The sequence below is a fragment of the Scyliorhinus torazame genome, chromosome 1, assembly GCF_047496885.1.
Source record: "Scyliorhinus torazame isolate Kashiwa2021f chromosome 1, sScyTor2.1, whole genome shotgun sequence".
In the NCBI taxonomy this organism is placed as follows: domain Eukaryota; kingdom Metazoa; phylum Chordata; class Chondrichthyes; order Carcharhiniformes; family Scyliorhinidae; genus Scyliorhinus; species Scyliorhinus torazame.
This window is the reverse complement of record NC_092707.1, coordinates 399,611,289-399,627,688: the sequence shown is the minus strand read 5'-3', so window position 1 is coordinate 399,627,688 and position 16,400 is coordinate 399,611,289. Positions and strand designations below refer to the sequence as shown.

At 46.3% G+C, this 16,400-nt stretch overlaps 1 protein-coding gene across 2 annotated transcripts; it reads right to left on the bottom strand.

The window, feature by feature from the left end:
• Window positions 1-2,872: 2,872 nt before the first annotated feature.
• On the bottom strand, window positions 2,873-14,948 carry gje1a (gap junction protein epsilon 1a). 2 transcript variants are annotated; one of them, XM_072513774.1, is made up of 4 exons: window positions 14,793-14,948; window positions 11,973-12,136; window positions 11,684-11,866; window positions 2,873-7,497 (listed from the first exon to the last, which is right to left on the bottom strand). In XM_072513774.1, exons 2-4 carry the CDS (start codon window positions 12,009-12,011, stop codon window positions 7,102-7,104), a joined length of 618 nt encoding a protein of 205 aa, XP_072369875.1. In that variant the 5' UTR covers window positions 12,012-12,136; window positions 14,793-14,948; the 3' UTR covers window positions 2,873-7,101. The 2 variants fall into 2 exon arrangements, with proteins under 2 accessions (XP_072369875.1, XP_072369867.1); XM_072513766.1 differs by lacking the exon at window positions 11,973-12,136 and having other exon boundaries at window positions 14,793-14,922.
• Window positions 14,949-16,400: the final 1,452 nt, after the last annotated feature.

Here is a 16,400-nt window from a genome sequence, read left to right as displayed (position 1 = left end):
CGCCATCATTAAGGCTTCCCCCTTAAATGCATCTGTGCTATTCACCTCAACCATTCCCTGTGGCGGAGGTCTTGTGGCTCACTGGGTTGTGTCTCTATCTCTGAGCCAGAAGCTCCGGGTTTAAGTCCCACCCCAGGACTTGATGGCCAAGGAAGATGCATTCATATTGCGGCCAAACAGGTTGAATATCAACTTGAAAATCCTTCCAATAGACCAATGTTTGCCAGTCAGAGGGGGAGGGACTCCTGAGTACAAGAGCAGGGATGTACTTCTGAAGCTCTGGTCAGACCCCATTTGGATTATTGTGAGCAGTTTTGGGAGTTCATAAGGATGAGGGAGTATCTTACAGGATACTGCGAGGCCTGGATAGAGTGGACGAGGAGAGGATGTTTCCACTTGTAGGGAAAACTAGAACCAGAGGACTAAATCTCAGATTAAAGGGACGATCCTTTAAAACAGAGATGAGGAGGAATTTATTTAGCCAGAGGGTGGTGAATCTGTGGAACTCATTGCCGCAGAAGGCTGTGGAGGCCAAGTCACTGAGTGTCTTTAAGACAGAGTTAGATGGGTTCTTGATTAATAAGGGGTCAGGGGTTATGGGGAGAAGGCAGGAGAATGGGGAGGAGTAAATATCAGCCATGATTGAATGGCGATGCAGACCTGATGGGCCGAGTGGCCTAATTTTGCTCCTATGTCACATGGTCTTATGGTTCTGGTCAGCGCCCCTCCAGCAATAAGCTTCTGGCGACAGACTAGCGACATGTTCCAGGAATTACTAATTATGAAAAGAGACAAAATATGCCTTAGTGCATCTCTAGGTGCAGGAAGAGAATTGGATCCCCTGTGGCTGTGAGCTCCACATTCTTATCAGTCACTGAGTAAAGAAGTATCTCTTGAATTCGCCGTTGGATTTATTAATGACTGTAACATTTCCAACCCCTACTTTAGGAATCCACCCCACACCCACCACCACCACTCTCACCGGGAAAGTCTTCTCTAATTGCATCCACTCAAAAGTCTTCATAATTTTAAAGACTTCTATTAGATTAATCCCTCAGCCTTCTCTTTTCAAGAGGAAGGGGGCCCAACCAGTTCTAGCTTTCCTAAAATTCTCAGTTCTAATGAATCCTTTTTGCAACTTCTCCAGTGCTTTAGTCCATTCTTGTAATATAGAGACCAGGACTGTCGACTGTTCACAATACTCCAAGTTAAACAAGATTTCAGATAAATTCAACATAATCTCTCTGTTTATTTTTTTTCAGCTCTACATACAAAATAGGAGTAAGAGTAGGTTATTCGGCCCCTCAGGCCGGTACCACCATGCAATAAGATCATGGCTAACTTTCTGGCCTACCCAGATACCCCTTCAATTCTCTTGTTAGCCTATGTACCACTGCATTAAAAATATTCAATGACCCCGTCTCTATCAGTCTGTGGGGAAGAGAGTTCCACAGGCTCTCTACCCTCAGAGAGAAAACATTTCTCTTCATCTTCAATGGGAGACCCCTGAATTTTGAACAGCGTCCTCTAGTTCTAGTCTGTCTCACAAGGGAAAACATCCTCTCAGCAGCCACCCTGTCACCACCCCCCCCCTCCCATGATCTTATATGCTTCAATAAGACTGCTTCTCATTTTTCTAAACTCCAATGGATACAGGCCCAGCCTGTCCAACCTTTTCTTAGAGTATTGCCCCAGATATGAATCCTGGTGTTTAGTTTGCCATTGTTATGGCTTTGTTAACCCATGTGCTAATTTTAAGTTTTAACCCTTATGACCAGTCAAGCAATATGGGATGGGGTTTTGGCCAATTGTTTTGCCCTTGTGTCCTAACTGGCCAAACTCATTCAGGGAGACTTCAGGATTACAGTCAGATGAATAGAACAATTCATCCTAATTGGACTCCACCCTTTTTTCGACACTCATTGATTTCACACCCACCTTAAACTGAAATCCTCTTTGCTTTGGGCTGCGGTTTTACAGGCCAATCATTCATAGAATTTACAGTGCAGAAGGAGGCCATTCGGCCCATCGAGTCTGCACCAGCTCTTTGAAAGAGCATCCTACCCAAGCCCAAACCTCCACCCTATCCCCATAACCCAGTAACCACTCGGCCCATCGCGGGCCGGAGAAGCGCCGGGTTGGGGGGGGGGGGGGTCGCTGCCAACGGCCCCTGACCGGCGCGGCGCTATTCCTGTCCCCGCCGAAAAACCGGCGCCGGAGAATCCGGCAGCCGGCAGGGGCGGCGGGGCGGGATTCACGCCACCCCCCGGCGATTCTCCAGCCCGGCGGGGGGGTCAGAGGATCCCGCCCCATGACTATATGACTTAAGGATATATGAAAGGGAAAGAAAGTTGAAGTGGCCACAGGGAAAAGCTGGAGGTGGGGTGGGGGGTGGAGAGACTAACTGAGTACAGGTACCGTACCCCTTATCCGACATCCCCAAATTTTCTACCCGTTATATTTTATTCATCCTTGCGATCTGCTGTCAGCTGGCCTAGATTTCAGGTTTTATTTGAATAGGATTCTGCATGCTTGTTTAACGAGGCCAATTTTGTGCGAACATGGAATCAGAAAATAAGCCAGGCTAAGGTTACTAACCTTTGCACTGTGAGGCAGTCACTGACTACTATTACATACTATTCGAAATTTGAAAAGAGAAAGACACAATCTGTTCCTGAAGTGTGAAATGATTGAGAAATACGGCGATGGAGGAATGAGAGGTTTGGTTAGGTTGATCTATCAAGAAGGAGCTTGTGATGATAATGTCTTTATTAACCCAGATTCTGAAACAAGGTCAAAATTCTCATCTTTCTCCAATTGCGTCACCGACGTGACAGCTCCCCAGTGAGGATCTGGCCGAGAAAGCTGACACTGAAGCTCAGAAATGTTTTATTTTTTCTTTGTCGGTAGTAAAGTACAACATTGGCAAACATTCATAAATTTGCTAATATTTAACCTTTAGCACAGCAGGTACTGCGTGGACTGCAATTGGGTTACCAGCTCTGATCTCAGAAGACAGAACTTGTGGAAAGCGAATTGTACCTGAGGTGATGCTCTCCATTCAGCACGCATTGAACATGGAACGTCGACAGGCAGACAAAGGCAAGCAGCCAGGTGCTTGTTTGGAGGTGGTGGAGAGTTCAAGACATAAGCAAGTTTAACATGTTTGTATTTTACCAATGCCTCCAAAATACGTTCCAGTTTCTGGACCACAGAGACAGCAGGTGAAGGTTACACAAGTACAAGATTGATGACAATTTCAGTAGTACTGAATGACTACAATAAAACATATTCCAATCACAACTTTGTGGCTATGGCATCAAATTATTTTTCTACAGCTCACAGCGGTGACAGAGAATGGTTCTTTTTCTGGATTGTTAGAAACCCTCGAGAGGAAATTTGAGTCTATAGGCCAATTTCAACCGGTCGTTATTTGATTTAGCTTAATTAAGCTTTTATTCATGTTAATTCTATGCTCACCAGGCCATGGGTTGAGGTATTGAACACATTTGCGTAGTGACAATATTAAGCACTCGAGATCAGGCGCTGTGTGGTCAGGCACAGAATAGACCTCCCCCTGCGCGACCCTAAGAGTGGTGTCACCATGGCCCAGGACTCACAGAGAAAATAACAATACACGGACTGCTATTACTGTGCTGTAAAAAAAAACATCATTTATAGTGAGGAAGAGCTACTGCCTGAGATGCGAACTGCCACAAATTGCTGGATAATTTGTGCTGCTTTGCTATAGCCCTAAAGAAAATGGATCTGGTCATCAATCTTACTGTGAAGTTCAGGAAATTACTGCATTCACTCCAAAAATACCCATTAACTTCACTTCATAAAGTTAGGGTTGGTGTTTAACGGTACATTCAGCAATGAGATTCACATGCCTGCAATGTCACTCAACATTTCCAGCTCAGAGAGGGAACAATTCAGACAGTGTCATCTCGCTCATGCAGGTAAATTGATCATCGAATCATTGATCATTTGTTTACAATTTTTTTCTCACCTTTCCTTTCCATCTCTCAATTCAATCCTTCTTTTCCCTCACTGTATTTCTGGTTCTGTACCCCCATTTGCCCCTAATTCACCTACCTTCTTCATCATTCCTGTTCTTTCTCAATCCTCAAACCTCACTGGCTGACAAGATAGAGTGCTGATCTGATCATCAGCACGGCACGGTGGCACAATGGTTAGCACTGCTGCCTCACAGCGCCAGGGACCGGGTTCGATTCCGGCATTGTGTGACTGTCTGTGCGGAGTCTGCACGTTCTCCCCGTGTTTGCGTGGGTTTCCTCCGAGTGCTCCGGTTTCCTCCCACAAGTCCAAAGATTGGCTGTAATAAATTTCCCTCAGTGTCCAAAAGATTAGGTGGGGTTATGGGTTTACAGAGGTAGGATGGGGGCGTGGGCCTAGGTTGGGTGTTCTTTCGGAGGGTCGGTGCAGGCTCGATGGGCCAAGTGGCCTCCTTCTACTCTGTAGGAATTCTATGATTCTATGATCATCAACCCCTGATGCTCCATTGTCCTCACTGCACCATTACAAGCTATACTTCCACCAACTTTGCCATGAAGGATTAGGGTAAAGTAAGTAAAGTCGCCATGGTCCCAGATGACCATAGGCTGCTTTCCCCTTTGAGGGAGGGGTGCTGACTGGTGGTGATTTAACCTGAGGGTCACCACGCCTCAGGCGAGGGGAAAGGTTGAGAAGGCAGGGCCTTCATGAATAACTTCCTTCACGAACAACCATGAATAATAGGATTAGGGTAAAACACTAATCAGGGGAGCGGACTATTCTGGGGCAGATTCTGGGACTGTGTTTTGTAACACGGCAACTCCATTGGTGAATATTTGCTCAGGTGGGCGTTTAGGTGGTGGGGGTCCAACATTCATACATTTTGAATCCAACACTCTTTTAGGAATACCAGAGGAAACACAGACACAAACAAAAATTAACATGACAAGTGTCACGACACGTAACGCCCAGAGATATTCTTAATGCAATGTGCCCCCAACACCATCCCCGACACAGACCAGCATTCCCCGTGACATTCATGGGACATCACTCCAATATCAGCTACCCCTTGGCCTCTTTGAGCTCGATTGCCAATATAATGCCACTCTGTTCTCATTTACAGGGAGCTTTCACCTATTTGTGTGAGAATTCAATCGATTGACAGCGGTTGCTTTGTGAGGTCATATGGTGGTAATCTCTGACCACTGCCTGAGAATAGATGGCTGAACTCAGCAGATTGAATGAGTCAAACTGGTTGAGTCAGGATAGGAAGTACAAGTTGTTTGCGGCGGACAATACACAGTAAACCTGAGCTGTCTTTTTCTTTGTGTGCTGGTGGGGGTGTGGGGGCGTCACATTATTTTATTTTCTCTTCCCTTAATATTGACAGAGCTCCAAGGAGATGCTGCTCACTGCGCACAAGTGACACCGTTCAGCTGTGGCTAGGCTGTGTTGCTGGGTGTCAGAGTGTGACGACTGCACCCGGCAGCACCAGAGTTAAATGACTGGCTGACCCCGGATGAGAGTTTCCATTCCCGTGGCCTTGGAAGGATCTGCACACATTGGGGTTCAAGAGCTGAAATGTTTCACAAACATAGCCAAGAGCTTCCACATTTTTGAAATATGAGCGCAAATTTTTGATTTTGATTTTGATATTGATATTTGATTCTTGATTTTTTGATTCTTGATTTTTGACTTTTAATTTTTTGAATTTTTGATTTTTTGATTTTTGATTTTTGATTTTTTGATTTTTTTGATTATTTAATTTATTTTGACTGTTTGATTTTTGATTTTTTGATTGTTTTTTTTTGATTTATTGATTTTTGATTTGATTGATTTATTTTCACATGTACCAAAGTACAGTGAAAAATATTTTTCAGCGGCCAAGGACACATACTCAGTAGACAAAAAAGAATAGTAGATAGTTACAGTGAATGCAAAAAAGTACACACTACATTGACAAATAAGTAATTAGTTACAGTATGGAACGAGAGCAAAATAACAAAACAAATATGACATAAGCAAGTGCAGCATAGGGAGTCGTGAATAGTGTTCTTATAGGGAACATTTCAGTCCGAGGGAGAGTTGTTGAGAAGTCTTGTTGCTGTGGGAAAGAAGCTGTTCCTATGTCTGGATGTGCGGGTCTTCAGACTTCTGTACCTTCTGCCTGATGGAAAGGTCTGGAAGAGGGCAAAGCCTGGGTGGGAGGGGTCTCTGACAATACTGCCTGCCTTCCTGAGGCAGCAGGAGGTGTAAAGAGAATCAATGTGGGGGTGGCAAGCTTGTGTGATGCGTTGGACTGAGTTCACCACACTCTGCAGTTTCTTGCGATCGTGGGCCGAGCAGTTGCCATACCAAGCTGTGATGTAGCTGGATCGGATGCTCTCTATGGCACGTCTGTAGAGTACTTTTACTTCAGTTTATATGATGCCTAGAAGGTTCAAAGTACCCTCCGAGTAATTAATAGACTCTGACAATAATACTGAAGCTTTACTCCCAGTTATATGAGACACTCAGGATTAGACATTAAACATAACCATCACGCATGTATATAATTTGGTTACGAGTCTTTGATCAGCATTAGTCCCACCCTCTATCATGGCCTAATTTTTCCATTTTATAGAATAAAAAAGGTTAAAATGATTATTTTCTACCAGTAGATTAATATTTGAGGAAAGGAGCTGGACAATTTTTCAAACTCCCGAAATAAAATTATAGAATCATACAGCACAAAGAATCATAGAATTTACAGTGCAAAAGGAGGTCATTCGGCCCATCGAGTCTGCACCGGCCCTTGGAAAGAGCTCCCTACTTAAGCTCACACGTCCACCCTATCCCCGTAATCCAGTAACCCCACCTAACCTTTTTGGACACTTGGCCTATTGTGACTGTGCTGGACCTTTTAAAGCACTATCCAATTAGCCATGCTGCCCCCAGCCCTTTTCTGCAGGAACCCTGCAAATGGTTTCTGTTCAAACATACGGATGTACTTTCAATTTATGCCTTTTGAGTTAATTGATGCACAGGAAACAAGTCGATGCTGGCGGAATCATTGCCCTGGGTGTAGCTCGGTCATGGGCTTGCTTACGAGCTGGAAAAATAGCCCAGCCTCCTGCACAGGATCTCGAAGACCTCGGCAACGCACAGCAGCACAGTTATGGCAGTGAAGGTGTACATGGCACTGAGGAAAATGGTCTTCTCAAAGTGCTCAGGGACCATGCACTTGGTGATGTTGAAATGCTTATCGAGGGACGTGGCATTGCAGCGGAACACCGGGTGAACCTGGAAGCCAAACAGGTGACTCTGGAGCCAAAAGGCCACGGTCTCCAGGATGATTCTGGACAGGACAGAAATGATGTAGAAGACGGTGAAGGCAGGTCTCTGCAGGATCACCTCTTGGTCAATGTTGCGACAGGCAGCGTGCAGGTGAAACACTGCCCCAGGAACCAAGACAGAGACCAGCTGTAAAGCCCAAAACACCTGAGGAAAAAGATTGCAATGAATCCTTTTTGTTTATATGAAAAGAAGCAACAATGTGGAACATTCCAGCGGTAATGTACACATGAAAGCTGACCAAAGGGATTTCACTCAATGTGCGTTTTCAAACAATATAACAGCTACTGCACTCGAAGCACTTTGACGCATTGATAAGGTGTTGATAGCATCGTTCTAAACCAGTAAAATCGACATCCATTCAACTGTTTTTTTCCCCAAAATGGAACAAATTAAAATCATTAAATTCTCTTAATTGGGGTTATAATAACATATTGGTTGTGCTACTGGGTTAGCAATCCAGGGACTTGAGTTCACACTGTACCATGACTACTGGGGAATTTAACTATAATTAATTATGAAAATCGCAATTAAAAATAATCTTTATTAGTGTCAAAAGTAGGCTTTCATTAACACTGCAATGATGTTACTGTGAAAATTCCCTAGTCGCCACATTCCGGCACCTTTTCGGGTACACTGAGAGAGAGTTCAGAATGTCCAATTCACCTAACAAGGTAGTATCAGTAATGGTAACCAGGAAAGTACTGGGTGGCATAAAAACCCACCTGGCCCACCAGTGCCCTTTATAAAAGGGAATTTGCGTCCCTACCTGAACTGCCCTCTGTAGTGGCCTAACGAGTCACTCAATTATGTTCAAAAAGGCAACTCACCTCCAACTCAAGGGTGGCCATATAGTTATCGAGCTTTACAGCACAGAAAGAGACTCTTTGGCCCATCATGTCTGCACCAGCCATCAAGCATAGAACCATAGAATTAACAGTGCAGAAGGAGCCTATTCGGCCCATCGGGTCTGCACCGGCCCTTAGAAAGAGCACCCTGCTTAAGCCCACGCTTCCCACTTTCTCAAGCTGAAGAAACAAACCTAACAATTTGGACATGAAGGGGCAATTTAGCATGGCCAATCCACCTAAGCTGCACATCTATGGACTGTGGGAGGAAACGGTAGCACAGTGGTTAGCATAGCTGCTTCGCAGCTCCACGGTCCCAAGTTCGATTCCTGGCTTGGGTCACTGTCTGTCTGGAGTCTGCACGCTCTCCCCGTGTGTGCGTGGTCTTCCTCCAGGTGCTCCGGTTTCCTCCCACAGTCCAAAGATGTGCAGGTTAGGTGGACTGGGCGTGCTAAATTGCCCTTAGTGTCCAAAAAGATTGGGGTTACTGGGTTAAAGGGGATGGGATGGAGGAGGTGTGTGCTTGGGTTGGGTGCTCTTTCCAAGGGCCGGTGCAGACCAGATGGGCCGAATGGCCTCCTTCTGCACTGTAAATTCTATAAATTCTATAAACTGGAACACCCGGAGGAAACCCACGCAGACACGGGGAGAAAGTGCAAACTCCACACAGTCACCCATGGCCGGAATTGAACCTGAGACCATGGTTTCCTCCCTTTTCAATCAAGAATCTAACACGGCCTTAGAAATATTTAATGACCCCACCTCCACTGTTCTCTGGGGAAGAAAGTTCCAAAGATTCACGTCCCTCTGAGAGACAAAATGTCTTCTCAATTCTGTCTTAAATGGGAGTCATCTTATTTTTAAACTCCCCTCGCTCTAGTCTCTCCCACAAGGAGATACATCCTCTCAGTACTCACCTTGTCAAGTCCCCTCAGGATCCTGGACGTTTCAATCAGATCATCTCTTATTTTAAACGTTAATGGATACAAGCCCAACCTTTTCTCATAGAGATAACCCCATTCATCCCAGGAATCAGTCAAGGGAATCTTCTTGGAACTGTTTCTAATTCATTGATGTTACTTCTTGAATAAGGAGACCAAAACTATACACAGCATCTAGAAGCAGTCTCACCAATACCTCCCACAACTGTAGCAAAACATTCCTACTTTTTCTACACCTGAATGTTGCCTGGCATTGAACATTTCAGTTATAAAGAGAGGTTGGATAGGCTTGGGTCACATTCTCTGGAGCAGAGAAGGCTGAGGGCGTGATCTGATTGAGGTGTACAAGATTATGAGGGGCATGGACAGGGTGGATAGGGAGCAGCTGTTTCCGCTAGTTGAAGGGTCAGTTACGAGAGGACAAATGTTCAAAGTGAGGCATGGGAGGTTTAGGGGGGATTTTTTGAAAAGCCGTTTTTGCCCAGAGGGTGGTGGCGGTCTGGAACACATTGCCTTGGAGGGTGGTAGAGGCAGGTTGCCTCACATCCTTTAAAAAGTACCTGGATGAGCACTTGGCACACTATAACATTCAAGGCTGCGGGCCAAGTGCTGGCAAGTGGGATTAGGTGGGCAGATCAGGTGCAGACTCGATGGGCTGAAGGGCCTCTTCTACACTGTAATTCTGCGATTTTATATTCCATTCCTTTTGCAATAAACAACAACATTCCATGTGCCTTCCTAATCACTTGCTGTACCTGCGCACTAACGTTTTGTGACTCATGTACAAGGACACCCAGATCCCTCTGTAGCTCAGAGTTCTATAATCTTTTTCCACTTAAATAATGTTCTACTTTTTTATTCTTCCTACCAAAGTGGACAAGTTCACATTTTCCCATGTTATACTCCATCTGCCAAATTGTTGCCCACTCACTTAACTCATCTATATATCCTTACGTCCTCTTCACAACTTACTTTCCTACCTATCTTTCTGTCATCAGCAAATTTAGCAACCATACATTCAGTCCTATTTTTCAAGATATTAACATGGATTGTAAATAGTTGGGGTCCAAGCATTGGTCCCTGGAGAAGCCAGCTATTTTCTATAGGTAAAAGATAGCTATTGAGCATTAAGTCCCTAGTCTATTAAATACCATCTAAAAACTCACTCAGTACCTCAGGTCATTTCAAAACACGCATTCAGCATTTCAGAACATAGCTGCAAACAGAACACAGAACAGCAGAATTCCTATGCATCTAACAAATACAATTCCAAGATAAAGTAACCCAAGGACAAGGCGAGCTCCATGGCAACAGCATAGAGACCATTGTCCTAACAAGCAAGTTTATGCGATAAGGAAGCCGAATCGCAGTCCATAGTTCATACAAGAATATATTTTGGGGTAATGTTGCCTATTAATGACAGACGGCTGAGCGTCGAATCAAACTTATTTGCTGTTAATCCAAACCAATTAGAATTACATTGAGGTGTAGACAGATGGCTAAAGTCTGATATGATTTAGTATAACCGGGATAGTTTGTTTGGCGATTTCTTACTTCATGAATCATCTATACTTTGATCTAACTTACTCGCTGTCTCTCTATCTTTCATATTTCATTTTCTGACTTTGACCCTTTGAAGTTATTGCAAGTTGTTTGCCGTAAGCAAGAAAATCATTTCTGTATTACTTGACAGTTGAATTGTCTACAAGATTGCTTCTATTGAGTCCTTTGCTAGCTGGACTTATTGGAGAATATGACTTTAAATGATTCTCAATTGTAATTAATAGAGACAAATAAAACAGATTCTTATTTGCACCTGAGAAGTTTTAACTCAAATTTCTACCGAGCTTTAGTGTTCGCAAAGTGCCACGAGATCCGCATGGTAGATCTCACAGTCCCCTTGGCAATTGTTACATTTTGACAACCTGAAAAAGATCCATTTTCTGTTAGCTAACCAATCCTCAATTGGACTGCTAATCCAGAATTCCGAGTTCAAATCCCAACATTGGTGATGAATAGAAAACTGACCCGGAAACTGTTGATTTATAAAAGCACAGCTGGTTCACGAATATCCTTTGGGGAAGGAAACTAATCATTATTATCGAGTCCGGCATGTGTGTGACTCCAGTCTCCACAGAAACATGGTCAAGTCTTAACTATCCACTGGTGTTGTGGGGCAAGGCACACAAATGATTAGTACTGTTGCTTCACAGTGCCAGGGTCCCAGGTTCGATTCCCGGCTTGGGCCACTCTCTGTGCGGAGTCTGCACGTTCTCCCCGTGCCTGCGTGGGTTTCCTCCGGGCGCTCCCGATTCCTCCCACAAGTCCTGAAAGATGTGCTGTTAGGTGAATTGGCCATTCTTAATTCTCCCTCACTGTACCCGAAAATGTGCCGGAGTGTGGCGACTGGGGGATTTTCTTGTGACTCTAATAAAGATTATTATCCGAAGAATGGATTGGGAAGAAAGAAATACATTGTGAAATATGTAGAGAAGCAAAGAATGAACCAAGTAACTTCCAACACATCAAATTCAACGTGTTTACCTGTGGGGTGATAGGTCGGAACTGATTGTAACAGAAGAGATTTAATTCCCTCCTGTCTGGGTCACAGCTGAAATGTAAAGCTTCATTTCCATAGACAGCGAATCCTAACACTCCCAGAAAGAACATACGGACCGAGCCAAAGAACAGGGTGTGGAACTGACCAATCACAGTCGGAGGCCTCAGCTAAACAGGAGAGGTGAAAACAGACACATAACAAAACTTAGTCACACAAAGGTTAACCAGAAAGTACTAAAAGCGTTTAATATGCTGATTGTTGTTTCATACTTACACATCCTTCATAGAAATTTCGAATATAATTTAAAGACATGTTACCCAGCACAAATATAATGGGGCAAACTGCTCACACCAGTTATTGCCAGCTCCAGACAAAGTTGGACACTACCTCTGTCGCTCCGCACTTGTAGCGAAAAGCTCCTGTCCTTGCATTTCTCTCTGAGAGAGAGAAAGAGAGAGAGAGGGTCAGGCTGTCAACTGGGTCTCTGAACCCAACCACTCACTCAGGGGAAAAAAAAAACAACAAAGAAAATAAACACAACAGAAAGATGGAAACAAAGGGCAAGGGAGCATGTGGCCTCTCCGTTAATCCTTTCTGATCCATCGGTCAGCACAGCTCAAAACTATAGAATGGAGAGAGGAACAAAAAGAGAGAGAGAGAGATGGAGATGGCAGTGAACGGTAGGGGCTGTTACTGACTTGAGATCAAATATAGCCAAATGTATCATACGGGATGTCCCCCAATTGATTCAAGTTGTAGTGGTGATTGTTGAACAGTTGTCCTTCCTAAATTAACTATTTACAGTCCCAACTATGCAGAAAGAGGCCATTCGGCCCATCTAGTCTGCACCGACCATGGGGAAGATCCACTTCCCCACCGACCCAGCCCTATTCCCGTAACCTGACCTGTACATCTTTGGATTGTGGGTGGAAACCGGAACACCATGGAGGAAACCCACGCAGGCACGGGGAGACGTGCATATTTCACACAGTCACCCAAGGCCGGAATTGAACTGGGGCCCCTGGCGCGGTGAGTCAGCAATGCTAACCACTGCTTCTAGTTTCTATCTATGTTTCTATGTATCAAAGTACTAATGATATTGAAAATTGCACGTCAAAGTGGTATTCCTCTTATTTACCCCGTCAGTCAACCAGTCCCGTTCATTAACATTCCTAACAGGTGGGCAGGGGCGTGTAATACCCAAACCTCGTTTATCTTATTTTGATAGTTGCAAAATACTGCGGGTACTGGAGATATGGGGTGAGATCTTCCATTCCCCGACGCTGATTTCATAATCGGCGATCGGACGGAGAATCCCTTTTGACGTCAAAATCGGGGGTTGTGCCTGTTTGACGTAGGTTTCGTGTGTTTTGCCCCCTCTGAAACAGGCTCATCGCGGTACGCGCCGCACGCCGTTAGGACAACCTCAGTGGAGGACCTGAAGGACCTCCCCCGATGCTCCACTCCCAATGGGCCGAGTTCACGACGGCGCGGTTCGCCCATGGTCTTACCATGCGGGAACCCGGCGTGACGGCTGCGGACTGTGTCCAGCGCCGCCACAGTTGGGTGGGAGCCGTGCTGCTAGCCGGGAGGGGGGCGGGTGGGGGCTTCTGCGAATGCTGGGGGAACAGGTAGAGGGTGGGCAGAGTGCACTATCTGGCAGGTCAGTTCCATGTTTTACGGCGCGACCGCCGCAGATCGTCGCCGTGCCCTTGCACGGTCACTGACCCGCCCATTCCCCAGACGTTTATTTTGTGGAGGCCGGGAGTTTTACCTGGTGCGGCTGCTTAACCCTAACCCTAAGACCAGTTGCAGGATCGGTCAGGAGCTTCGGCGATTTTTCCCAAGTAAAGCGCCACAGATACTCCGCACTCAGCCTCAGAATCGGAGAATCTGGTCCCTGAAATAGAAAGAGAGAGAGTGCTGGATAAACTCAGCTGGTCTGCCAGCATTGGTGGAGAGAGAAGCATGTTTGGAGTCCATTGCTTCTGTTGGAAGGACTCCAAAGCTGGTTTTCTCTGCAGGGATGTTGCCAGACCTGCCGATCCCCCCCCCCCCCCCTCCCCTCCAGCACTTTCTGACCTTTCTTTGATATTGAGTGAATGGTACAATTACATGAAAATGCACAAGGCTAAATTGCTGGTTTTGAAAGCAAGCCAGCAGCATGGTTCGATTCCCGTATTAACCTCCACGGAAATGTGGCGACTGGGGCTTTTCGCATTAACTTCATTTAAAGCCGACTTGTGACAATAAACGATTTTCATTTTTCATTCATTTCATAATGATGGCTGGTTAACCTTCCTTCAACCAAATTGTGTTTGCACTGGTCCACTCTTGCACTGTCACTTTTAGGTTCATCACCGAGGGTGGGGTTGGAGCTTTGGGGTTGCGGCTGATTTATTCATCCAACAACACGTCTCGATACAATATCCCGAATCAATCGTAATGATTCGGGATATCGGATAATGGTCTGCAAGTGAGTCACTGGGAAGAAAGTGAGGGAGTGAAATGCTAATCAGGGGGTGACTGCCTGTCGTGCTGTGCAGAAAGGAGGGATGAAGTATTATTCCCACCACCCCAGGGCGTCTCAACCCCCACCCCAGCTATTTTCCTGTTGGTTAATGTTGTGGATCGGACGTTATTACCGGATGTGTCCCGCACAAGGTTCATTTTGGACTCGAAACCTTACTCGAGCCTCTCTCGCCGCAAGTGCTGCCGAGTTTAATGCAGAATTTTCCGTTCATATTATTTATTTATCAACAGGGGTCAGCCGGGCTAACATCCTTAAGGAAAGTCCAACCTCAGAGCAAAGAGTATCTCATCAGAACAACACGGTCCAGAATGACACCGCTGTTCGGAATTTGAACAGCCGGTTGGAAATTATTTCCAAACCAGAATTGGACAGATCTGAATGTTGATGAACTGGCGTTGGAATATTTCCTCGGGTTTGTACCCACGAGTCTGCTTGTCTCTAAATATTGACACCTCGCTGTTCCCCTAATATGCGTCTGGTGTCATCTCAGGAATTCAGGCGACCTTGTCGCAGGTGAGTTGGGGTTTGCAGTTCAACAAAGAGAACAAAAATGCACACACCAACCCGAGTCCAGCCGAAACGTTGAGGCCTCCCCATTCGCCAGCCGCACCTCTCCTCATGTCACGATTCGGGTTGTGAGAGAGCTGCCTGACCAACACCACCAACTCCCCATCAGCCAGCTCTCCTCTCTCTCTGCCCTTTGATACTGGCAGTGGATCGAGTGAATGAAACTGACCAGGCAGAGTGTGGTCATGTAACTAACATAGGCCTCCACCCTGGGACGGGGGGCCGGGGGGGGGGGGGGGGCATGCACAGCACCAAACAATGGAACAAAACAAAGTGACAAACATCAACATTGAAAGTCATTTATTGCACTCCACGCCCACTCCATTGGGGTTAACTGCGCTGTCCCAGCTGGGCAGCACCCAGCTCTGGATTGTGTTTTTTGCAGATTGGTGTTCAATAGGTGGTGGAACTCACTCCCAATCTTTAAGGAACTTTTAATGGAACAATCCACATCTGCGTTCCGTCCCCTCACTCTCTGGGAGGAGATACATCAACGTACCCATCCCCAGAACCCCAGAAGCTTAGACCACCAAGTGAGTGTGAAGGGAAACAGATGGGGCTTAACTGGCTAAAACTGTGCCATTTACTAGCCACGAGCTTCCTGCAGCTTGCCCAGTTTGGACTATTAAGGCACACGGAGCTTTAACACCACCCAAAATTAAACCGGAAGAATAACAGTCCAGATTATAGATCTACCCCCATCATGTTTCATTGGGCAGCGTGGTAGCACAGTGGTTAATACTGTTGCTTCATAGCTCCAGGGTCCCAGGTTCGATTTCCGGCTTCGGTCACTGTCTGTGCGGAGTCTGCACGTTCTCCCCGTGTCAGCGTGGGTTTCCTCCGGGTGCTCCGGTTTTCTCCCACAATTCCCGAAAGACGTACTGAGTGAGCTTGTGGATTCCCCCCACCCATGGGAAATATCACCCCACACACATGGGCACTACCTCCCCCCCCTCCCAAATGGGGGCACCCCATTATGGGGTCCCTGGGAGTCTCACCTCTTCAGGCTCCCCCACCCTCCAGGACCCCCACCTGTCACCCCCCCCAACCACCCAGAGACACTTACTTACCTGCCATGCACCCCTCCCCCACCCTTCAAAACCCCTCTCCACTCTCCTTTCCTGTGCATGGCCCCCTCGGGCCCAGACTTATGGCACTGCCATCTAAGAAGTGCCAGGGTGGCGGTGCCAAGGTGCCAGCCGGTCAGTGCCAAGGTGCCCACAGTAGAGGGGGAGGGCCAGGGAGCCACCCTGCATGAACCCTGACCACCGAGGAGTCTCCGATGGCCAGGGAGAGCTCCCAGGGGCCATTCCACCGGGTCACAATTGTGTGGACCAGCACTGAAAGGTGCCAGGCTGCAGCCTCACTGGGCAGGTTGGTAGGTCACAGGCCAGTAGATATCAGGTGAACTCGCCTAATAGGTTTAAAGCCTACTTAAGAGTGTGCCATTTGGTCACGCCCCTTTAGCACAATGCGACCACAAAGTCGCACCCATAATGAGTGCTGGGGAAAAGATTCATGCTACAATCAGGTGAGGAGGAACAGAACGGGTCCTCTGTTTTCCCATCCTCATTTGACCATAAAAGGTGTTTTTAGAAAGA

What these genes read in the sequence shown, in the direction of transcription:
- gje1a (XM_072513766.1), bottom strand. Translation starts at nt 14,852, where the DNA reads ATGAGGAGAGGTGCGGCTGGCGAATGGGGAGGCCTCAACGTTTCGGCT. An exon ending in TTTCGGCTGGACTCGGGTTG is followed by an intron (nt 11,867 to 14,792) that starts GTGTGTGCATTT and finishes TCTCCTGTTTAG; the next exon opens with CTGAGGCCTCCGACTGTGAT. An exon ending in TCCGACCTATCACCCCACAG is followed by an intron (nt 7,498 to 11,683) that starts GTAAACACGTTG and finishes CTTTTTCCTCAG; the next exon opens with GTGTTTTGGGCTTTACAGCT.